Source organism: Artemia franciscana, chromosome 2 (assembly GCF_032884065.1).
Source record: "Artemia franciscana chromosome 2, ASM3288406v1, whole genome shotgun sequence".
In the NCBI taxonomy this organism is placed as follows: domain Eukaryota; kingdom Metazoa; phylum Arthropoda; class Branchiopoda; order Anostraca; family Artemiidae; genus Artemia; species Artemia franciscana.
Window position 1 is genome coordinate 27409581 of NC_088864.1, and position 25978 is coordinate 27435558.

The following is a 25978-nucleotide window of genomic DNA, read 5'->3' on the forward strand; positions in this document are numbered from 1 at the left end:
CCATAGATTCTTCAGGGTTTCCACCACACGTGCTACAACTAAAAATAGGCGTACCAATAATACTTTTAAGAAATATCAACCCACCAAAGCTTTGCAATGGCACGCGACTTGCCGTAAAAAAAACAATGGAAAACCTAATAGAGGCCACAATCTTGACAGGGCCTTATGAGGGTGCGGCTGTTCTTATTCCTCACATTCCCATGATTCCAACGGATCTGCTTTTTCAATTTGAAAGATTGCAATTCCCAATTCGATTAGCATTTGCAACCACCATCAACAAAGCTCAAGGGCAATCACTAGAAAAATGCGGTATAGATCTTAATACAGATTGCTTTACCAATGTACAATTGTATGTTGCATCTTTGAGGGTCGGTAAACCTGACAATCTATTTATACGCACAGACAATGGGACAGCGAAGACTGTTGTATATTCACAAGTTTTACGTAGTTAATTTGTATTGTATCTATCTATCTATCTATCTATATAAAAACGAGTTGCGTGTATGCATGTTTGTTTGTTTGTAAAAAGAGCGTTTGCATATGACGTCATTATTAGTACATACGGCTTTGTATATGGACAGACAATGGGGAAGCCAAGAATGTTGTATATTCGCAATTTTTACGTAGTTTGAAACACATATATAAATCTATCTATATTCACAGGAGGGACACAGGGACACAACTACAATGGCGCGTAACTAATATGGCGCGTAACGACTTACGCACGCGGGGGGGGGGGGCTTGGGGGGCGCGAAGCGCCCCACCAACTAGGTGTTGGGGTGGCGCGAAGCGCCACCCCAACAGCTAGTATATATATATATATATATATATATATATATATATACCCAATATAGGTGTTTATATATATACCCAACTAGGTGTTGGGGTGGCGCGAAGCGCCACCCCAACAGCTAGTATATATATATATATATATATATATATATATATATATATATATATATATATATATATATATATATATATATATATATATATATATATATATATATATATATATATATATATATATATATATATATATATATATATATATATATATACTAGCTGTTGGGGTGGCGCGAAACCTAGTTGGTGGGGCGCCTCGCGCCCCCCAAGCCCCCCCGCGCACGTAAGTCGTTACGCGCCATTGTAGTTGTGTCCCTGTGTCCCACCTGTGAATAGAGATAGATATAAATATATGTTTTTAACTACGTAAAACATGCTAATATACAACATTCTTCGCTGTCCCATTGTCTGTGCATATAAATAGATTGTCAGGTTTACTGATTCTTGAACATGCAACATATAATTGTCCATGGGAAAAACAATCCGTATTCAGATCTATACCTCATTATTCTAATGATGTGTCCCTGTGTCCCGGTCGTCATTTGTGTCCCGGTGTCCCAGTTTGTAATTTCTCTTTGAGTGTCCCGGTCGTCATTTATATTCCCTGTTTCCCGGTCGTCATTTGTGTCCCGGTCTGTAATTTCTATTCGAACAATCCCTGTGTCCCGGTCGTCATTTATATATCCCGCCTGTGCCCCCGGCGTCCCCTCATTTTACAATTAAACATTTTTCCGTGAACAAATGTCTTAAATATCTTGAATGACGTCACCGTCAAAGCAAAAATGACGACAACTAATTTCATGACGTCAGTCAACACAGAAACATGACGTCACCTGATCCACAGACAGACAGACAGACAACTCATTTTTAGATATATAGATATATATATATATATATATATATATATATATATATATATATATATATATATATATATATATATATATATATATATATATATATATATATATATATATATATATATATATATATATATATATATATATATATATATATATATATATATATATATATATATATATATATATATATATATATAATATATATATCTATATTCACAGGTGGACCCCACCAACTAGGTGGCTGTTGGGTCATGACTGACGAAAACATGACTGACGTCATGTTTTCGACTGACGAAATTACAGACCGGGACATCGGGACACAAATGACGACCGGGACACCGGCACATAGGGAATATAAATGACGACTGGGACACTCAAAGAGAAAGCGACCGGAACACAAGGAATGTTCGATTAGCAATCACCATCAACAAAGCTTTGATCCGCTGACTTTTGGGAAAAAATGAGCGTGGGAGGGGGCCTAGGTGCCCTCCAATTTTTTTGGTCACTTAAAAAGGGCACTGGAACTTTTAATTTCCGTTAGAATGAGCCCTCTCGCGACATTCTAGGACTACTCAGTCGATACGATCACCCCTGGAAAAAAAACAAACAAACATATAAACACGCATCCATGATCTGTCTGTCTTCTGGCAAAAAATGCGAAATTCCATATTTTTGTAGATAGGAGCTTGATATTTCTACAATAAGGTTCTCTGATACGCTGAATCTGATGATGTAATTTTCGTTAAGATTGTATGACTTTTAGGGGGTGTTTCCCCCTATTTTCTAAAATGAGGCAAATTTTCTCAGGCTGGTAACTTTTAGTGGGTATAACTGATCTTGATGAAACCTATATATTTAAAATCAGCATTAAAATGTGACTGTTTTGATGTAACTATTCGTATCAAAATTCCATTTTTAGAGTTTCGGTTACTATTGAGCCGGGTCGCTCCTTACTACAGTTCGTTACCACGAATTGTTTGATCAAACTCTTAAATTAGTGGAAACCAATGCCGTATCCAGGTGGGTTCAAATTTCGAACTCCCAGCTTTTTTCCGTCTCGCAAAAACGCAATCAAACGCAGAAAAACAAATTTCTGATGCGTTTTTTAAGTTTTTTGTAGCCCCACGCCAAAAAAACAACACTCCCCTCGGACAAATACCCTAGATACACCCTTGGTGGAAAACCATAGAAATTCATGTCCTACTATAAAAAATTACTTCCCTTAGAAAGCAAGGTACACAACAGTTTAATATTTGAAATGGGTGTGTCCCTAACTGCAATTAATTTACCTTGTCAGTAAAATCATTTTTTTTCTTTTTTAACAGGGTTATGATTAATAGCCGCTTTGGAGACATGATAGGGAAAGCTGTATTATAAATTTTACGGCTACTATGATACTCCATCCTTCGAGCCATTCTCAAGATACTGGAAATAATTTGAAAACTCGGGTAAACATAGCAATGTGTCGCTTCAAGTTACACTTTTAAGAAACTCCAGGAATTTTGGCATAGCGAGCGATACCTAAGAGATCGTAGTTGATTTGACATCTCTTTCAGCTCTTAAAAGGGCACTAAGAATTCTTATTTTCAGCTGAATGAGCCAGACTCCAAGTTTTGATGACCACTTCTTCCATACGAAGTTGCCGAGGAAAAAATTGCTTGGTACTTTTTTTTCCCTATATTAGGTTCTGTTTAGGGAAGAAAGAAAATTAGTTTTCTATTTTTCATTCTGCATTTGGGTCCCTTTAGCCCGACAGCTTCACGATGCAAGTTTTGAACCAACCAAGAGAAAGTTTTTGGCCCTTTTTGTGGTCACACTTTAGCGGGATGCGCCCTGAAAACAGTTTCTTTTTACACAATCAACTCCTCGTGGCCCAGTGACTAACGTTTTTAAGCTTCAAACCGACCAGGAAATAAACCTTTCGACTATCTTGAACATAACAGCTAATCTTAAAACTTTTTGTCAGATTTCTTGGCGAGTTACTTGACACCTGGTCTCAAACGTTACGTGAGCGGGGATGGCAACCCTCTAGTCACTTTCGACTAATAAAAAGGGCACTTGCTTTTGAAATTTTCAATCGAAAGGGTTCCCTCCCAAGTTATACAGTCACCCCGTCTACATAGAGTACCTTGAAAAAAAAACAATACACGGTGGGCACATGGCTCTTTACTTAGACGTTGCTACTGCGCTGCCTATGAAGACTTGAATAAATACATATAAATACTATATATACTAGTAAGAGGTAATTAGATATATCTCACAACTTACTCTTTCGAAAAGGCGTTTCTTGTGTTAAAGAGACACACGTACAGGGGGAGAGGACGGGTCTTGGGCTTGTTCTCACAGAATATCTCGTGGCTCTTATAATTTCTCTTATAAGTTCGAATTATGTTCATACAGCTGCGCATTTACACGAAATTTGACTGTCTGACGAATCCCCCCACGCGATGAAACAGAACTTTAAAGTACACCCCTATTTTGAAGAAGCACAACTTAAACTTTTATGGAGATTTTATCAATGAACACCCTGGGTCTCATCTGTGGGCACCTGACCATTAGTGATTTCGTAATGAAACTTAGGTAGAAAAATAAACAAAGACATCCAGCGGAGAAATAACTGTTACGAGGAGTTTGAATTAGTTCAAGGTGGCAACACCCGATTTCTATTCAAAGGGGAATTTTATGAAATGGCACACGGCTGATGGCAATTTTGTTTGAACCTTCTACAGTGAACTATTTCCAATTTCGTCAGTGATTGAAGTTTAACTTATGTAATCAGTAAAGGGGGAAAAAAAAAACTACATTAGTGCCAATTTGGGTTGGGTTTGCATTAATTTAAATTTCACTTTTCACTTAGGTGGCACCTAAAACAAGATTTATAAACTTAGTTGACATAGTTTAGCTTCCCTAACGGGAGTGTAAAGTTTATGAATTGGTAACTCTGACTCTTCAGCAGGGCAAAAAAAAAAAAAAAAAAAAAAAAAAAAAAAAAAAAAAAAAAACAACTGAAAACCCTTAGCTAGAATAACCAACACAGTAGGTTATTTTTTAAAAATCATATTTACTTGCCTAGAGTCATTCAAAAGCTTGGGAATCGTTATATTACCCAACGGCCTATTCATTGTCATTTTTTTGTGCCATTATTCCTTTAATATTTTTCTCTAATTAATCACCCTTATTTCAAATTGCATTTATAAAAACAATTTCCTATTAGATAGTGAAATTTGTAATGCAATAAATTAATATAGAAAATTAACTATAACCGTTCCTTTCAGCTACTTAAAATACTGCTCCAATTTCTTTTAACTCGTCTTGACCACCAGTAATAACTTCTGCAAAAGGGAGTTAATGATTAATGTAGGAAACTCACCTGACCATCCGGTAGACTAACGGTAAAAAATCGTTCTGTATCCCCTGTTTCTTGAGACTGAGAAGGACCCCGTCTTGAACCCAAGGAATTAGAACGAGACAACGATTGTGCAACAGACCTCCTTCTAGTAGCTCCTCTTCCAGCTAGCAAATTATTGAGCAAGGAAGGAGAACGAGCACAAATGTATGCGTGGAGCGAAGAAACTGTGAACACACCAAGTCGGTTAAGATAGCTTTTAGTTGAACGGGATACATGGCCAAGTAAACCCTAAAATATAATTATAAAATTAAAAAAGAAAATAAAGCATATTTAATACGGTTGAATCTAATTTCAAAACTTTCACTACATTTATATGTGTATATGCAAGCCTGATATATAGAATATATACAAGCCTGCCAATAGAATTAAGAGATTTTAGCGTGAATTCAATTCCTCCTACCTATTAAGGCATCAAAGAAACATCCATCATGTAGAAATTCAGGTGTGAATTCAATTTCTACATCCTGAATATCTTTGCAAACTCTAAAATAACCCCTCTTCATTCTAGGCTGAGAAAAAAACCCATTTCAATTGAATAAAGTAATTCTGGCGTGAATTCAAGTCCTTCTTTCTATTTTTCCTTCATAGACTCACGCACACTAAACTAACACGTTCCTTCATTCCATTGAAATTTTCCTTTGTCTTCTAACAGCAGATTTTGTTTCCCTTTGCAATTTAATGTGGCTTTGGCTGTTTTTCGTTTCATGCCTTTTTCTTTAGCCGTTCAGAATCGTTTGTTATCTTGTGTAATTTTGCATGTGTCACAAATACTAAAAATGATGCGACCACTCTTGGGGGTGGAATGATGCAATTTATGCTCTCAAAATGTATATAAATATGACGTCATTCACATGCATTTTTTGTTTCCAAAATTAAGGCTTTAAATGAATTTTCTTAAAGCATGACCTATCTAGATCGTTCTCAGATAAATTTTACTTACAGCTACATGGACAAATAGACAGGGTCCCAGAAATATGGTGTTTTTATTACGAGATTTTAATGCCCAGGTCGGAAGAAATAGGGATAGATGGTATTCTAGCCTAGGTGCATTTGGTGTAGAAAAAAAAATAATTGCTAGAGACTGCTGCAATTTTGCAGGTATAACAATTTAGTTATAACCAATACAACATTAGACAACTAAGGTTAGACAACTAATTATTGATTATATTATTGTGTACCGAAGACTAGCAGGATCAATACAAGATACTAGATCAATAGAAGTATACAGGAGTACTGTTATTGAAGTTTAAAGTAATGTGGTAGTGTCTAGGGCTATTTTAAAGTTTAAATTTTGGAAGCGCAACTGCCCTTAGGGAAGGTAAGTGTGGTTCTGAGACATGGGCACTCCGGAGAACGGAGGAAGATTTGCTAGATGTTTTCCAGAGAAATTTCCTATGGACTGTTTTGGGTACCAGACTGACTGACCGTATTTCAAACAGTAAGCTGTACGAAAAGAGTAGTTCAATCCCGCTTTCTAGGGCTATAATGAGAAAGCGATCGAGACGGTTAGAAAACCTTCTGCAGATGAAGGATAACAGACTGCCAACGATTGTCCTTTTCGGCCAGTTGTCAAGGGCTAAACAAAAACCAGGTCGTCTTCAGTTGAGGTGAGAGGACGTCTTATGGAAATGTTTAAGGGAAATGGGAATTTCCTGGGATGGTGTAAAGAGACAGGCTCTGAATAAATTGAGATAGAGGAGGAACGTGCATAGCCGTGTTGGCCTTATGTGGCTTGGTGCTGCGGTGGGTTGTTAATAGTAGTAGTATCCAAAACAAAAGGATACGTTTCAACCTCCCCACGATTTTACACGAATGCAAAAGACAAAGTTTTGGTGTTTTCAAGTAAAGTTTTTTGTTCGAAGATTTAACTAAGAAATACGTAGTTGGACATATTAACACGTTCTTTGCCAATGACGGCCGATCGTCCCTACGTCCTATGACGTAAATATGATTAATCAATTACGGCCAATGGATAAAGATAGACCCCATATGGATTTATTTTACTTTTAACTCATTTTAGAAAAAAAAACATGAGATACAATATTTATTTTGGGTCAGACACTTCTATACATTAGTCAGGTTTCATATTTGAATTCTAGTCATCTTTGTTATTTTTGCAAAACCAAAGGCCCTATAATAAAGTCCCTACTTCTAATTAAGAAATACGAATCAAACCTTTCTCCTTTGAATATTTACAACATCAAAACAACAACTACTCTCATGCTGGAGAGGAAATAATCTACTTGCAGTCTTGTCTTTAATATTTCCAGATTAACACATTGGTTACACAAAATATGGTGTAGCTTTCTCCTGTGAGAAACCTCTCTTTCTAACAAAATTTAACAACGTATTTCAACTCGACGGAGAAGGATCTTACCTTTTTCAGTCAACAAGTTGTTTCAACTTTTTCCCCCGAAAGAGGAGAGATGTTCCCAATGAAACTTTAACTAAATTTCAATTAAATTGTCTAAGAAAAGCTTTGTTTGTCACAACAAAGAGGAAACTTTCCTTTCACACTCTTTAAGTTAGATCGAATTCTGATTCTATTATTGCTGCTACAAAACTTTGATAATTAGATGAGTTTAATATAGGAAAATAATCTGTCAGGAAACCCATCTATTTGCTTTGGTTGATTAATAGTAAATATTGATCATCAATAAACATATTAAACGTTTCCATATTAAAATGAATTTGATATCCAAGTCCTATTCCAACTCTTTGTATATGTAATCAAAATAAATTAATTAGGTAATTTATACAACTTAAGAATAAGGGACAACTTTATTCTTCCAGGGGGATTTTCTAGGGGGATTTTTCGTGAGAGAATTTTCAACAGGAGGAACTTTCCGCAAAGGAATTTTCAATGGAAGAGTAGTTTTCCACGGAAGGGGTTTCCCGACAGATGAATTGTTCACGGCAGGCATTTTCAGGGGAAATTTTTCAAATGCTTTTAAATTTGAAAATGCGATCGTAACTAACATTGTGACAGCGGATAAGCCGAAGTAGCTTAATGGGAGTGCGTTAGACGGTTGTTACTAATAAGCAAGGGGGAATTTTACATGGAGGATTTTCTACAGAGGGGGAGTTTTCTGAAGGTGGAAATTCTCCTTGAATTTCTCTGAAGCGAGGATAGAAATTATCACATTCTCTCCTTCCGTACTTATCTGGAGGATTCATTAGAGGATTCATTACTGAAGATTACAAAATTTGGAACTATAAAGATATTTTTGGAAGCTTCAGGCATCCTCAATGACCCCCCCCCCAAGTAGTTGGTGGGCGATTATACATTACTGTACATACATTCATTATTATTTAAAAATTAAAATCGAAAATTCATAAAGCTTCAGCACAGACAACAATCGATCATAGATCGCAATTTAACTACTACAGATCTAAACCTTTATTCTTAAATATAACCATGAGAATACTTGCTCCCAGGGGAAAAAGTTGGGTGAGTCAGCAGTAACTTCCCCCCCCCCAAGATGTTTAGGAAGTTCAAATAAAAAAGAATTCAAAACTTTGATGTAAAAAGAACTTTTTAGTTTGTTGCTCAAAGGCCCTTCCTCTGAACTCTCCTTCCCCAACCAGTAGTTACTACAGCATAACTGATATTTTTGTATGCAAAATGATTTTAACTAATTTTATATATTTGATATGAAATTCGAATTTTGAGTAACTGCAAGTACAAGATCAAAAGGCTGACTAAGATAACAGCCAATTTTACACGGAGGATTCTCTACGGAGGGGGAGTTTTCTGAAGGTGGAAATTCTCCTTGAATTTCCCTGAAGCGAGAATAAAAATTACCCCATTCTCTCCTTCCATACTTATCTGGAGGATTCATTACTGAAACTTACGAAATTTGGGCCTATAAAGGTATTTTTGGAAGCTTCAGGCATCCTCACTGACACCCCCCCCCCCCCAGTAGCTGGTGGGCGATTATTCATTACTGTACATACATTCCTAACCCCTCAAATGAATCATTTCAGTCAAATACAGCCTAAACAACGCTAGTAAATGTAACTAATAACCGTTTATTTTCGTCATCCGCATATATCTTTAAGGACGAACGAGCAACCACGTGAAATTACTGCCTTTGAAACGGACAGGCTATATACATCTATTTTTTGACAGTTTTATAACAACAATCTCAGAACTTTTACTCGGTAATAGTTTTGCTATCTTTTGAAGAAAATTGTTCGGCTTCCCCCACAATAGTTGATATTACCAATTGGATGCGACACCGTCTCTTTAGTTACTCAAAAATTGCAGTATATATTTTAATTTACGTTGATCCCTCACTTCTGATCTTCTATTCTCTCTGGTTTGAAAACAACAAATATTAAATGAAAAAAAAAGTTTTTTTTAACTGCAAGTAAGGAGCGACATTAAAACTTAAAACAAACAGAAATTATTCTGTATATTAAAGGGGTTGTCCACTCCGCAACGCCTCGCTTTTCACGCTAAAGTTTGACTCTTTCTCACAACTCAACTTTTTAAAACAATAAAAAACTTTGATGTAAAGAGCGAGGCGCAGCGGAGGGGACAAACCCTTTCACATACGGAATAATTTCTATTCGTTTAAAGTTTTACTGTCGCTCTTTAATTGCAGTTTAAAAAAAAACTTGTTTGTTTATATAATTTCTGAACGTTTTTGAATTAATACATGTTTTGATTTTGGCTCACCTCGCATGAATAATTAATTCGAAATTTACATATTAATTTTTTTGGCTAAATGGATTACTCACAGTCTTAATCTTTTGATTTTGATAAAAAGGGATGGGGGAGGAGTTATAGTTCCCCTTCAATTTTTGATTACTTGAAAATGCATCTAGATTTTTTTTGTACAAACGTTTTTGTTAGGAATAAACATGCATACCTTACGAATTAACTTACAGTAACGAACTTCTATATTCGTGTATTTTTATTACCTATATGAGGTGGTGTGCCCCCTCGTCCATACCCCGCTATTTGCATTAAAGCAAAAATTTTATCCCAACTCTTTAAGAATGACTCCTGAATAGCAAAGGCCGTAGAATAAATAGTTTAAAATACTAAAAATACTTTAGCGTAAGTAGCAAGGTATTTTGAACTAGATGAACCCCCTTATATACGTAGTATTTTATGTTCGTTTGAGGTTTTAATGCTACTCATCACTTCTAGGTGATTTTTTTATATTTTATTTTTTCATCATTTTTTTTAAACAATATTAGAGAATCCTGCGCCCCCTTCATGGAAATTCTCTTCCCTCATGATAAATTACAACATGGAAAGATCCTCCCACGTCGCACACTCCCCCGACCCACTCCCACCCCAACGTGAAAAAGTCCCCCTGAAACATCTGTATACTTCAGAACAACCATTACTATATGTAAACAATGGTCAAAGTTTGCAATTTGCAGCCCCTCCCCTGGGGACTCAGGGGGATTAGGTCGTCCCCAAAGAAATAGTTATTAGGTTTTCGACTAAGCTGAATAGAATGGCTATCTCAAAATTTTGCTCCGGTGATTTTGAGGAGAAACTGCGTGGGAGGGGGCCTAGGTGCCCTCCAATACTTTGGGTCATTTAAAAGAGCACAAGAACTTTTAATTTCCATCAGAATGAGTTCTTTCGCAACATTCTGAAACCACTGGGACGATTCGATCACCCCTTGGAAAAAAACAACAAAAAAAAAAAAAAAAAAAAAAAAAAAAACACGCATCCGTGATCCATGAAACTTGAAACTTTTACAGTCAGGTTCTCTGATACTCTGAATATGATGGTATGATTTTCGTTAAGATTCTATGACTTTTAGGGGATGTTCCCCCTATTTTCAAAAATAAGGCAAATTTTCTCAGGCTCGTAACGTTTGATGGGTAAGACTAAACTTGATGAAACTTATGTATTTTAAATCAGCATTAAAATGTTATTCTTTTGATATAACTATTGGTGTCAAAATTCCGTTTTTTAGAGTTTCGGTTACTATTGAGCCAGGTCGCTCCTTACTACAGTTCGTTACCACGAACTGTTTGATAGTAAGAAACAACAAGAGCTAAGAGCTCATATGACACTTGTGACGAGGCAAGAAGAGCTAAGAGCCAAGAGCTCATATGGTATGAGCTCTAACAAAATTGTAAGAATCAATAGATTGATTTAAAAGGAGAATCAGAGGCTTAATACACGTCAAGATTTAAAATAAGAGCTCTGAGTCACGATGTCCTTCTAAATATCAAAATTCATTAAGATCCGATTACCCACTCGTAAGTTATAAATACCTCATTTTTTCTAATTTTTCCTCTCCCTTTAGCCCCCCAGATGGTCGAATCTGGGAAAACGACTTTATCAAGTCAATTTGTGAAGCTCCCTGACACGCCTACCAATTTTCATCGTCCTAGCACGTCCAGAAGCACCAAACTCGCCAAATCACTGAACCCCTCCCCCCCGCTCCCCCAAAGAGAGCGAATCCAGTATGGTTACGTCAGTCACGTATCAAGGACATTTGCTTATTCTATTCACCGAGCTTCATCTTGATTCCTTCACTCCAAGCGTTTTCAAAGATCTCCCCCTCCAACTCCCCCCAATGTCAACAGATCTGCTCGGGATTTGTAATAAGAGCTCTGAGACATGAATTCCTTCTAAATAAAAACTTTCATTAAGACCTGGTCACCCGTTCTTCAGTTAAAAATACCTCAATTTTTCTAATTTTTCCAAATTAAAACCCCCTAGCTCCTCCAAAGAGAACGGATCCGTTCCAATTATGTCAATTACGTATCAAGAACTTGTGCTTATTTCTCCCATCAAGTTTCATCCCGATCTCTCCAATCTAAGTGTTTTCCAAGATTTCTGTTTCCCTCCTCCAACCCCCTATGTCCCCTGATCCAATTCGAATCGAAAATGGAGCATCTGAGACATAAGATCTTTTATCTATATATATATATATATATATATATATATATATATATATATATATATATATATATATATATATATATATATATATATATATATATATATATATATATATATATAAATATATATATATATATATATATATATATATACATATATATATATATATATATATATCCGATCACCTATTCGTAAGATACAAATACCCCAATTTTCACGTTTTCCAAGAATTCCGGTTTCCCCCTCTAACTCCCCCCAACCCCACAGGATCTGGTTGGAATTTAAAATTAGAGCTTTAAAGCACAAGATCCTCCTAAATATCAAATTTCATTATGATCTGGTCACCCGCAAGTTACAAATGCCTCATCTTTCCGAATTAACCCCCCCCCACCCTAACTCCACCAAAGAGTGCAGATCCGGTCCAATTATGTCAGTCACGTATCTTAGACAGGTTTTTATTCTTCCCATCCAGTTTCATCCTGATCTCTCCGCTTTAAGTATTTTCTAAGATTTCTGGTCCCCCAAACTGCCCCCCCCAATGACAGTGGCTCCGGTTGAGATTTTAACTAAGAGATCTGAGTCACGAGGTCCTTCTAAATATGAAGTTTCATGAAGATCCGATCACTCCTTCGTAAGTTAAAAATATGTCATTTTTTTCTAATTTTTCTGAATTAACCCTACCCCACCCCCAATAGAGCGGATCCGTTCCAATTATTTCAATCACGTATCTAAGACTTCTGCTTATTTTCCCCACCAAGTTTCATCCCGATCCCTCCAATCTAAACGTTTTCCATGATTTTAAGCCTCCCCCAAACTCCCCCAATGTCACTAGATCCGGTCGGGATTTAAAATAAAAGCTTTGAGACACGATATCCTTCTAAATATTAAATTTCATTGAGATCCAATCAACCGTTCGTAAGTTAAAAATACCTCATTTTTCTAATTTTTTAGAATTACCCCCCCCACCAACTACCCCAAAGAGAGCGGATCCATTCGGATTATGTTAATCATGTATCTAGGACTTGTGCTCATTTTTCCCACCAAGTTTCATCCCGATTCTTCCACTCCAAGCGTTTTAAAAGATTTCTCCTCCTCCAACTCCCCCCAATATCAACAGATCTGCTCGGGATTTGAAAATTGAGCTCTGAGACATGAATTCCTTCTAACTAAAAAATTCCATTAAAATCCGGTCACCCGTTCTTAAGTTAAAAATACCTCAATTTTTCTAATTTTTCAGAATTAACCCCCCCCCCAACTACCCCAAAGAGAGCGGATCCGTTCCGGGTATGTCAATCATGTACCTAGGACTTGTGCTTATTTTTTCCACCAAGTTTCATCCCGATCCCTTTACTCTAAGTTTTTTCTAAGATTCTAGGCCCCCCCCAACTCCCCCCAATGTCACCAGATCCAGTCGGGATTTAAAATAACAGCTCTGAGACACGGTATCCTTCCAAACAACAAATTTCATTAAGATCTGATCAACTGTTCGTAAGCTAAAAAATACTTAATTTTTTCTATTTCTCCGAATTAACGGGCCCCCAACTCACCCCAGATTGTCAAATCGAGAAAATGACTATTTCTAATTTAATCTGGTCCGGTCCCTAATCCGCCTGCCAAATTTAATCGTCCTAGCTAGAAAAACCGGGATCGACAGACCGACAGAATTTGCGACTGCTATATGTCACTTGGTTAATACCAAGTGCCATAAAAAATATAAACTAAAACGCATCCATGACCATCCTTTTCAGGAAAAATAAAAAAATTTGTATATCTTTATATGGGGAGTTGAGTGAAAATAAAAATGAAATATTGCGAAAAAGAAGAGCTTATTACTAATAGTGCGCTTCGTTTTTATAAATTAGTAAAAATTTATGTTTCTTAATTGCACACTGAAATATATAAGTTGATACTGATGCGATATTTAAACAGAAAATTTGTGAACAGAAAAATTTTCAAAGATTGCGGCTATACAATGTTAGTTGTTTTGCAACTATTTTCTCGTAGTTTTGCTTGCGAATACTTTTGTTCGGAAACAAGACCAAAAACCCAGAGCAGAAGTAAGAACATGTGGTTTTTCCAACGATTCAGTTTTTTCCTTTTTTTGTTAATTTTCTTGTCCATCATGTATACAAACACCAATGAGAAACAGAAAAGCATATGCAAGAATTGCTCAATGAAGCAGAAAATTTAATGGAAATGTTTCAAAAGAGTATTGCCAAGGCTTGAGGGATGTAGTCGTTAAAAAGTTACGTTTCCGATATGGAGTAAATGTAGCAGCGAAATTTGGATCTGAACTAATAGAGACGGTAATCGGACGGAGCTTAGATAAAACTCAGAAAAAAGGTTGTAAGAGTTTATTCACAACTGGAGAACCAAGCAAATAGCAATCTTGGTTGACTAGACCTGGAGCTCACAAGGAATAGGGGATTAATTCGGACAAGATTCTGAGAGAGAATGCCATTACTTCCAGATGGAAGGTTAGTCATGACATGTTTACAGAAATGTCACTATGCAATAGGGAAGACTTGAGGCACAAGTAAAGTAGTTAATATGCTGAATAGCATCAGATTATAAAGGAGTGGAATGAAGGGAAATAAATCAGATAGTAGTAGGATTACTGGGTGGAAAATTTAGGCTGACATTTTTGGAATAAAAAATGCAGTTAAGGCTGACTGACCTAATATTGACTGATCGGACTAGATATTATTTTTGCCTTATAGATGACTTGCTGATATCCTTAATCCTTGGTAATTAATAGTTAACTACTGTGCTGGCAGCTGGACCACTGGTGTTTGGAGACGAAATGGCTTCATTAGGTAAAAAAAAAAGTCAGTGACCTTCTACTAGCCCTCAGAAAAAGTGGTAATAACCCCAATAGTTTTGAAGCCAGTACCTTATGGCATTTACCATATTTCTACCATGAATCCATTCAACATAGATCCGCCAATAAATCGACATTTCCGCAGTTACAGGTGAAAAGGACGGTTTTTAGGCGATTTGCCCTTCTGTCAAGTGCCCACAAGCCACCGATCTGTCAATGCATCAACACATTGCGGTTGTAGGTGAAAAACCGTTGCTTGGCTATTCTCTAGATTCATCTGATTATCAAACAAAGTACGAAGACACTTGGATTTAAGCACTACAGATTAAAAGCTGCCAATCCTGAGTAGCTGGCAGTGGGGTTGAAGAGAGATTTAACGATAAGGAATAAATGTGCTATATATCGCATGCCATAACTTTATGCCATTTGAAGTCAGATATAATCTATCTGAGGTGGCTGAAATTGTGGCATTATCTTACATACGCCCAAATGCTTGAAGCAAAGAAAAACGATATTTGTGGAGATTTAAGACTTGAATAAAAGCAGATGCCTGTTACTTAACAGCAGATTCTAAAACAAAGTTTGAATCAGCCGAAAATCAAACAGTTCGTGGGAACGAACTGTAGTAAGGAAGGACCCAGCTCAATAGTAACCAAAACTCTAAAACAAGAGCTAAGATCTCATATGGCACTTGTGACGAGACAAAAAGAGCTAAGAGCCAAGAGCTCATATGGTATGAGCTCTAACAAAATTCTAAGAATCAATAGATTACCGGTCAGGATTTAAAATAAAAGATCTGAGTCACGATGTCCTTCTAAATATCAAAATTCATTAAGATCCGACCACCCACTCGTAAGTTAAAAATACCTCATTTTTTCTAATTTTTCAGAATTACCCCCCCCCCAACTACCCCAAAGAGAGCAGATCCGTTCCGGTTATGTCAATCATGTACCGTTCGTAAGTTAAAAATACTTCATTTTCCCTATTTTTTCCGAATTAACGGGCCCCCCACTCCCCCCCCCAGATGGTTAAATCGGGAAAGCGACTATGTCTAATTTAATCTGGTCCGGTCCCTGATACGCCTGCCAAATTTAATCGTCCTAGCTTACCTGGAAGTGCCTAAAGTAGCAAAACCGGGACCGACAGACCGACAGACAGACAGACCGACAGAATTTGCGATTGCTATATGTCACTTGGTTAATACCAAGTGCCATAAAAACGAAAATTTTATAACAATAGTTAAATCAAAAGAATTGCATTTTAATGCTGATTTTAAATATATAAGTTTCATTAAGTTTAGACTTACCCATCAAAAGCTACGAGCCGGAGAAAATTTGCCTTATTTTAGAAAATAGGGGGAAATACCCCTTAAAAGTCACAAAATCTTAACGAAAATCACATCATCAGATTTAGCGTATCAGAGAACCCTACAGTAGAAATTTTAAGGTCCTATCTACAAAAATGTGGAATTTTGCATATTTTTTTTTTTGCCACAAGACAGATCACGGATGCGTTTATTTGTTTTTTTTTGTTTTTTTTCAGGGGCGATCGTATCGACCCAGTGGTCCTAGAATGTCGTGAGAGGGCTCATTCTAACAGAATTTAAAATTATATTGCTCTTTTTAAGTGACTACAAAAATCGGAGGGCACCTAGGCCCACTCCCACGCTCATTTTCCAGAAAAATCACTGGATCAAAATTCTGAGACAGTCATTTTATTCAGCATAGTCGAAAAACCTAACAACTATGTCTTTGGGGGCAAATAACTCCCACGCGGTCCCCGTGGGAGGGGCTGCAAGTTACAAACCTTGACCAGTATTTACATATAGTAATGGTTATTGGGAAGCGTACAGACGCTTTCAGGGGATTTTTTTTGGCTGGGGCATAAAGGAGGCGCAGGATTTTTTAGCATTTTTTTAAAGAACAATGAAAAAATAAATATGAAAAAGTTGTTTCAACTGAAAGTAAGGAACAGCATTAAAACTTAAAAAGAACAGAGATTATTACGCATCTGAGGGGTTCACCTCCTCCTAATACATCATTTTTTACGCTGAAGCGATTTTATTAATTTCAATTATTTATTCTACGGCCTTTGTGATTCACGGGCCATTCTTAAGAATTGGGATAAAATTTAAGCTTTAGTGTAAAAAACGAGGTACTGACGAGGGGGAAACCCCCTCATATACGTGATAAAAACAAACGAATATAGAAGTTCGTTACGTAAATTAATTCGTAAGTTACGTATATTTTTACTAATAAAAACGTTCGTAAAAAATTAAAAGTTTTAGTTGCCTTTTAAATAACCAAAAATTAGAGGGTAACAAAGCCTACTCCCTCGCTCCTTTCTTTCTCAAAATTGTCCGATCAAAACTATGAGAGAACCATTTACCCATAAAAATAAATTAATATTCAAATTTCAATTTAATTATTCATGTCCGGAGGGCCAAAATCAAAACATGGATTAATTCAGTAACGTTCTGAAATTAAATAAAAAAAAAAGTTTATTTAACTGAAAGTAAGGAGCGATATTAAAACTAAAACGAACAGAAATTACTCCGTATATGAAAGGGGCTGTTCCCTCCTCAACGCGTCACTCTTTACGCTAAATTTTGACTCTTTCGCTCAACAATACTTTTTAAAACAGTAAAATACTTTAGCGTAAAGAGCAGGGCGCCGAGGAGGGAAAAGCCCCTTTCATATACGGAGTAATTTCTAAAGTTTTAATATCGCTCCTTACTTTCAGTTAAAAAAACTTGTTTTTTATTTTATTTTATCAGACATAGAGCCATATTCAAAGTCAAAAGTCGGCCGACTTTCCACGTTTTAAATAGATCTCAGGAGAACTAATTTATGTCTTGTTTTTTTTTTCTACCGACTTTGTTTCAACATTTAGATTGGGTCAGCATGTAAAGACTGTGTGTCATTACAATGATTAAAAGACAAAAGAAAAAATCTTTCGCGAAGAAGAGGCAACGAATTTGACTTGTAGCAAATCCCAAGATTAATTACCGCCAAAAAAAGCACTCCTTTGTAATAATCAGCCAGAAAAGTTCCTTAAGGGAAACCAAACAAACGCAACTGAAAAATGAAAAGGGTAGTAGTGAACTTATTAGAGAATGAGATAATGCTGAAGTTGATCAGGTGACTATGCAAGAATCTGCTTCTCCGAAACAGCCGTCAGTTATAAAGAAGTATATTACGACCTCAAACGTTAATGAAAGTCCACCACAATCATTAGGCAATTGGCTTGAATTAGACGAGGACCCTCTATATGTGTTCGCCACTGACCTCCAAGAAACGGATTTGAGCATATAAGCGCATTTAAAAAAAAAAACAGGTAAAAAGGAGGAATGGGTAAAAGCTGTTATTTACTGTAGAGACACCCTGCCGACTTATGGAGTTTCTGTTTAATGTAGAGAACAATCTCTACCACACAGTGTAACGATCTCGATCCCTTTGACGCTGAAATAGAGTCCTCTACGTCCACTGTTCTGTGATAACTCGTAATAAGAATATACCATTTAGTTTATGGTGTCCATGACGTGATTATATGTGTGAAAAACTATTCCATGAAACTGTGGAGCAATTAGTCTTGGTTGCAGATGTAGCTGAACTGTCGTAAGAGGCAAACACATCCAATAGTAACAAAAATAATAGCTCGAAGTTCCTAAGAAGTATTGTCATATCGAGAAGTAAGGGACGAACTCTAGCCCATTGGAACTGAAATATTAAAGTAATACATAAAGGATTGATATGGTTCATTATGAACGTGGCAGTTGGAAGTTTCACTATGGAAGTTTCATCGGATTTGGCTGAAATTTAGTAGAGAACATGCCACAGCCCATTTCAACTAAACGTCACTATAATACAAGCATCTTTCGAAAAGTTACTTTCTAGAGTATAGTGCTACACCGAAGATCGTCTCTTACTGTTCCAACTAAGAAAAAGCAATAGGCTTTTTCCTGTTTGTGACCCGAGTTGCAGCGATAGTTGTAGTAAATTATATTAAAAAACACATTATATAAAGGATCGTTAAAGTTCACTATAAATGGGAAGTTGTAAAAACAAACCACGGCACATAGTAACTAAAAGTAAAGAAAATAAAATTATCTTTTGAATGGAAATAAGCCGTCTGACTCTTTGAGGTCCATTTCATATTTTCAATAGTTACAAAAAGTTTTAAATACATCAATTTGCTTTATAATGAGCCATTAAAAGCTCTCAATGATGTTCCATTGCCCTACAAGCAGTGGAGGAAAAAGACTAAAAAAGATGCCTTTGATGCATAATATCGTAGTTCAAGCCACTTATCTTATTTTTCCAGCCGATGGATTTTCCTCACTATTCAGACCAAGGAGCTGTATACTTCGTGTCTCAATTTGACTCTATTTTTAGGCGTTATGGGCTTTGGATGGGACATGATCGGCTCTTATTAAAATAATGTATGTGAAATTCATTCAATTGATGATTAAAGTGCATTCTTTAAGATATATGGGCTAGAGTTCGTTCTTTGCTATAATACTGCAAAATTAGAAACATTCTTGGTTGGAATAGTAAGAGACAATCCTCAGTAAGGTAGTGTACGATTATACAACCAACGATTATGACGTCATTGATCATGCTTGTGCATGAAAATGCATTTCTTATGCAAAAGACGATTCTATTTTTAAACTATTTTTTGTTCATTACAAAAGTCACTAGATGTAGCAATTTCCTTTAAAATGAGCCATTAAACAGCTCTCTAGAATTTTTCAGCGCCAAGCTAGCCGAGGAGAAAAAAAAAACGGAAAACAACATTCCATTGATGCAGAATATCGTAGTTCAAGCCACTTTTCTTGTTTTCCAAGCTAACATATTTTCTTTATTGTTCGAGCAAAGAAACTGCAGGTTTACTATATTAGAGTTTCGGACAAGGCGGGTCTAATAGTGTACTTTGTTTTTCAATCTGACACTATTTTTAGGAGTTCTGGGTTATTTTATTTCTTAGAACGGACCGTGATAGTCTCTTACTAGGTTGCTAGCTACCGCTGCAGCCCGGATTAAAAAACACGGTTTATCACAGGTCTAAGCATTTGTTCTGCTTTATAAAAATTTCAGCATCTTTATGATCCATGTGCCGTCCATTTAAGAATATACATATTAATAAATACTACCGAAGTTAACACCTCAAATTAAAATAACGGGCATATAAAAGTTTGGGACGAAATCCCTTTGTCTTTATTTATTCTACCCTAAGGTTTCATATCATTCAAGAATATATAAAAATTAAATTGTACCGAAATTTGCAAGAATCTAGTAAATTGATGCACAGTTATGAGATCTTTAATAGAATGTTGAATGAACAATTCAATGGCAGTCTGGGCTTATATATTATAGTTGGCCAATGTATACGACAAGGGGAGGGGGAACGGCAGCAGAGCTAGATCCTAGGTTCAAGTACTTACTATTCTTCACCACCATAAAAAATATGTTGATGAAAATATGTCAAGATTCCTGGAGAACAGTTTACCTAGTTATCTTACCTATCTAATATTAAAAAAGAGGAACATAGAAGGCTACATAACAGAGCAATAGTTGAGTTAAAAAAAGAACCAGAAATTGTACCTTTGGGTTAGGTAGCTCTCCTCTTTGCAAGGAAGCCATGTAGCACCTCAATCTAAACTGTTCACAATGGAGTCGCTCCAAAGTATCATCCCAACCAGCGATTTGAGCTGCAATCTGTCGTCTCGAATCAGAATCAGATACAACCGAACACTGAAGCTCAGCCATGTGACGCAATTTACTGTCCTAATAGGAAAAACGAACCAATTTATTCAAGTATGGGTAATAGCTTAAACTGGGTCAACAGAACATTTAGCGCTTAATAATAAAAAGAGAAAAAAAAAATCAAAACTGATTAAGCAAAAATCCTTCCTATTTGTTTTACCGCCAGATATTTACTCCATGTACCACTATGTACACGGAACTTGAGATTGATTAATAAATGTAGCAGCACAGATCCAGTAACAACAGCATTAAAACCTTATGAAAATATTATACGCGTACTTATTCAGATTTTAAATTAAACAACGAAGAAAAAATTGATGTAATCGGCTATTGCAAAAAAGTGACTGTAGGAAATTAGAGATTCATTATAAGATATGAGATCTTTTTTCGTGTGTGCATAAATTTTAATATATTATTTAAAATGGGCCAAGGAAATGGATTTATCATCACTATTCAAGGGCAATTCTACCAACTGAAAATAAAGTTTTAATAAGATTTTTATTCAGATTTTAAATAAAACAACGAAAAAAAAATTATGTAATCAGCTATTGCAAAAAAGTGGCCGTAAGAAATTAGTGATTCATTATAAGATATAATTGTCTTTTCTCGCGTGTGCATCAACTTAAATATGTTATTTAGTATGGGCCAAGGAAATGGTTTTATCATCACTGTTCAAGGGTAATTTTACTAATTGAAAATAAAATTTTGAGAAGCTGAAAATAAACTTGGAGGTAGCTAACAAGATCATAATCCATGATAATATGTCAGGGAAGTGGCGAACGTGCAAAGTATCCACGGTAAATTGTTACAAGTCAATGTAAAAAAAACCTGGCATTGACAAAGTAAGATCATGGTCAAGGTGTCTGGGAGAAGGGGGGATACTCTAAAGTTTAGAGAGTAGCCTAAACATTTCCTTTCTTGGTGAACTGGGCATAACTCTCAAATTTCAATTATAGCCCGGATAAAATACTACGCATTTAAAGTCAGAGGCAGCAGCGCCATAATCTAACTAAAGAGTCATGTTCCTTCTATGCATTAGTTATTTATTTTTACTCTAGTCTCTTCGCATGGAAGGCGTAGTCGTTTAACCTTGGAAGGGGGGGGGGTCAATCGATCATAAAGTTCTAGTGCCCAGTTGAGGAGTAAGAATTGATTAAAGGTCCACCAGCCCCCCCCCCTCCCAAGCCCTATTTGATAAACAACCCAAAAAATTATCAGAAGTTTAAATAGGCATTTTATTCAGAATACTGGAAAAGCCAAATAAATACAGGGGTTCAAGGGATGACATCACCCCTAAATCCCCTGGAGCAAAGGCCGTAATTTATACAAGTTACTAATTATTTGCAGAAAGGTTTAATAGTGGAAAAAACGGAAAATGTAGTGGACAGAACTTTCAGAGATCATTCTTTGAATAAAAAAGGTCACAAATTATTTTTTGGGAGGGTGGGGGGTACAAGGGCTCTAATTTGGAGAAACAAATTGTTTCAGGCACATTCGCTGTCCAAAAAGGGAAACAATGGCCAAAAAACTGCTTTCCCGATCGGTACAAAACTTATTTGTCAAGTCTTCGTTAGAAGAAAAACCCGATTCAGAAAAAAAAGTATATCGAGTCTGCCAAAACGGAGCCTGAAACGGAGGCAGAAAAGAGCAAAAAACAACTTTTTTTCCCTATCCGCTTCAGACAGAAAGGGTGGTCACAGAAACTTGTGAGTGGTTCATTCGATTGGAAGTTGAAAACTCTGAGGACCTTTCCACCTTTTTCAATAATGCACAAATCACCCTAGCCTTTAAAAGGTTTAGGGGCAGTAGTCCCATTCCTGTATATCCAAATTTATGTACCTTTAAAGTTTGATTCGACCATTCACTTTAATTTACGTTCATTTTAGGTTTCTAAAGTAAATTATTTTTTTAAAGCAATATCTGTTATCTATAACTTAATTTATTTTAACTATTTGCATTGATAGTAAATTCTGTTTGTTTGAGGTTTGAATTATAGCTCGACATCATTCCTGCTCTTCTTAGACTCAATGGCTTTTTAATTTCTCTAAAAAAAACTGTCTTGGAAAACATTTTAAAACCAATCTACAAGAAAGACTAAGCTTTTTTTTATCAATTTTTTTTTGCTGAAGCTTATTTCTGTCAGAAATTGCAAGCATTGATGTAAATTAGCGCATACATTGACAAAGACGAGTTGTTAAAGCCAAAAGTTGATACATATGTCCCAAAAGTTGGCTATAAAAGCTAAAAAGTGACACATATGATAGAAAGCTTCAATTATCCATAACTCAGGGCGGGAGAGGGTGTACTTTTCCGATAAGAAAACGGAAATTATATTTAAGTTAAGGATGTGGACGTATATTATCTTAAAAGGTATATCAAAAGTAAATAGGTGTTTTTAGCTTTTAAAACAAGAAATCGCTTTTTCATGTCCTTCAGGTTTTTTTTTCAAACTTAATCTTGCTAGACTTGAGGGCAATGCAAATAACTATTTTTTCCCTTTATATAGAAAAAAGTTACGATACATAAGAAAAAACAAAGAAAAGAGAGACTAAGATACATAATCAACAGTCGACACAAAGCTATGCCCAAGATAGGTATGCAAAATATTGCATCAAAGTGTATGCAAATCCTAACGTTTTTTGTCAGCAGCATATTTTAGTGCGGGTAGTTTTTCTTCTCTTGACCTAGGAGAAATAGTAGCTATACAGATAGCTGTAAATCGGAAAATCGTTAATGCATTTTACCATTGTTATCCAAATTTTTAATGCTTAAATTGTTAACGCTTCATAAATAAGTTTTTATTAAGCTTTTATTAAGAACTACGATTAATATTTGTGAGCAGTAATTGAATAAATGGATTTTCCCGCTAAAAGATATACGGCTTTTGCGTCTGGTGTAAACGGCAAGGGGTCCATTTCCTTCTTATCTTTCGTTAACATACTGAGAACACATATTACGAAGGATAACACCAGTCGCCAATATATTTCAGGAATTGCAATTTCGCAAAATAGATGAAATCACACTTTTATTAGCAGCTCATTTAGACGCTCTCACATAGGGGCGATGGGAGGAAGATTTCTCTTTCTCCTAATTCCTCCAAAAAGGGGGGAGAGGACCTTATAGGAGAAAGAGTGTGAAACATGCGTTAATTAGCTTAAAAATTAACTGCAGAGACATAAAGTCTAATCTTAAATTTGGTTGCATGACTGTCTAAAAGGTTTCTGTTCAGCCTAAAAATATTCCCAAAAACATTTCTTAACACGAGAGACCTTAAAATTTAATAGAGGAACAGGAATTTGAGGTAAATGGGTTATTTTTCAAGAGATTGGGAGATAAATTTATTGACATTTTAGATCACCAGAATATTTTTCTTCTTCTGAAATTTAGACCAACTTATCAAGGATCTACTTATAGTCTTTACAGACCGTCTTATTATAGAAGATTGCATAAAAGATTACTTGTGAGTGACAATGATTAAATCAATCCTGCCAGCCATCATCGTAAGAAAGTATGAGAACATACGTGACGCTGAAATTGATTGGAGCAGAAGATATATTTTTTGGAACGAAATTGGGGTGAAATTACCTAGTGGCTTTTTTAAATGTCTTTCTAGAAACTTGAACTATAAATATTATCATTTCTAAAAAAAAATAAACGTTTAAAAATGCATTTATAACACATAATAAAATGGGAGGTTGGGGTCAAGGGGAAGCGAGCAGTTCCCCTTCTCGTCAAATTTACGTTAATTTTGTGTTTAGATCTTACAATTAAAAATTCATATTTTAAAAATCTGTTGTTTCTTTTAATTTAATGTTAGCTGTTATATTAAACACAAAAAATTGCTGGAATTAAAAGTTCTGAGAGAAGATCTTTCTATAGCATAGTCTTGACATTAAAATATGGCATTATAACGCATCAGAACTAATTAAAAAGAAGTTTCAAAATACTAATGCTGTTTTAAATACAACTTTAAATGGCTCTGCTTCAAATAAGAGCTTTGAGAACTGTCATCAAGAAAGTTCCAGTAGGACAACTTCATTTCCGTAGAAAAGCAGTAAACTTTTAAGAACAGGAAGCACAGACCGTTATAGAGGCTCCAAATTTCTAGCGAGCAAGATCTTTGCTTGAGGAAGCTAATCACTTTTCTAGAAAATACTAGATTTGGCTTAATCCCATTAAGCATCAAGTAGGCTAGAAGAAAATGAACTCATTTTAAAGAAGTGTGACAAAAAAGTTATCAAAATGAAGTCAATTTTGATACAAATTTATGAATTTTACAAATCCCAAGGGTTTCGTAATTTTCAAAACATTTTTCTGATTTAGTTTATGTTACAATTTTGAATATTAGGGCTTAAAAATGTGGAAATATTTTCGTTTAAAGTCCAGAAAAGAACTTTGCAGCCTTAGGCAGCTTGTAAAAGAGTAATATTGAGGTATTTTATATAACTATAAAAATAAAAGGCTTTTAGAAGATGCTCAGCAATATTGGACAGTGGAAAGATAAAATGGCGCATATACAAGAATTCCCATTTTAATACATTCTTTGAAATGTAAGATAATTATGTGATTTTTCTCAAATTATTGGTTTCTTACAGCATTCATTAAAAAAAAAAAAAAAATCAAAGTCTTGATGAAGTCAGATGAAGCCAAAGTCAGAGATGAAGAGTCCCATTTCCCTCCCCCCCCCCCAATTTTTATTGTAAGAAATGAAGAAATTCTCCTGAATATGCGTGGAACTACCGAATTTCAACCACCATTCAGGGATTTCAGGAAGACTAAAACAGCAAAACCTTCAGGTGTAGATTTTCCAGATTGTTTCCCCACCCCCCTTTCATATTCAAAGGAAAGATCTACTGATCCCTCCTCCTATTACATCAACTCTAACTCTAATGCGTTATGCTATTCAATATAACCTTTATAGGAGAGGGAAAAACATAAAAATGCGCTTTGGGTTTTTGTGGATAATGGAGAATCTGTTGATTATTTGTTAAAAGTTTCTTTTTGAACATACTATTCCGATATTAAAAGTTGCATTTCCAGATTTATTTATATGAATGTGAAAGGAAGATATGCATTTTGGAGAACAGAAACATTATGATACTTACAGATTCAATAGAACGTTCAATACGGTAAATTTCTTCTTGTAAGAGATGAAGAGTTCCAGTTTTTCCCCTGTGTCTGGCAAAGGCTGCTGCACATGCGCTATGAATGCTGTTAACCCAATTTTCAAGTTCTGCTTGGCAAGGGGCCTAGTAATATTGAAAATTACAATACGAATTTTAACTTAGATCTTACTATTCTCCGTCCATTCTGTTGATTTGGCCCAAGAAGTTAATAAGTTCAGCTGACAAGTTTAACATATCATACTTGATCTTTTCACGTGCCGAA

At 35.7% G+C, this 25978-nt stretch overlaps 1 protein-coding gene across 2 annotated transcripts in view; it reads right to left on the minus strand.

Moving 5' to 3' along the window:
• Positions 1 to 25978, minus strand: part of LOC136039474 (protein still life, isoform SIF type 1-like) — a 263198-nt gene that overhangs the window by 97022 nt on the left and 140198 nt on the right. For both annotated transcript variants that reach the window (XM_065723265.1, XM_065723255.1), the window contains 3 exons: positions 25696 to 25839; positions 20429 to 20611; positions 5080 to 5346 (listed from right to left, as the gene is read on the minus strand). In XM_065723265.1, the coding sequence (XP_065579337.1) occupies positions 5080 to 5346; positions 20429 to 20611; positions 25696 to 25839 (594 nt within the window). The remainder of the gene's footprint in view (positions 1 to 5079; positions 5347 to 20428; positions 20612 to 25695; positions 25840 to 25978) is intronic.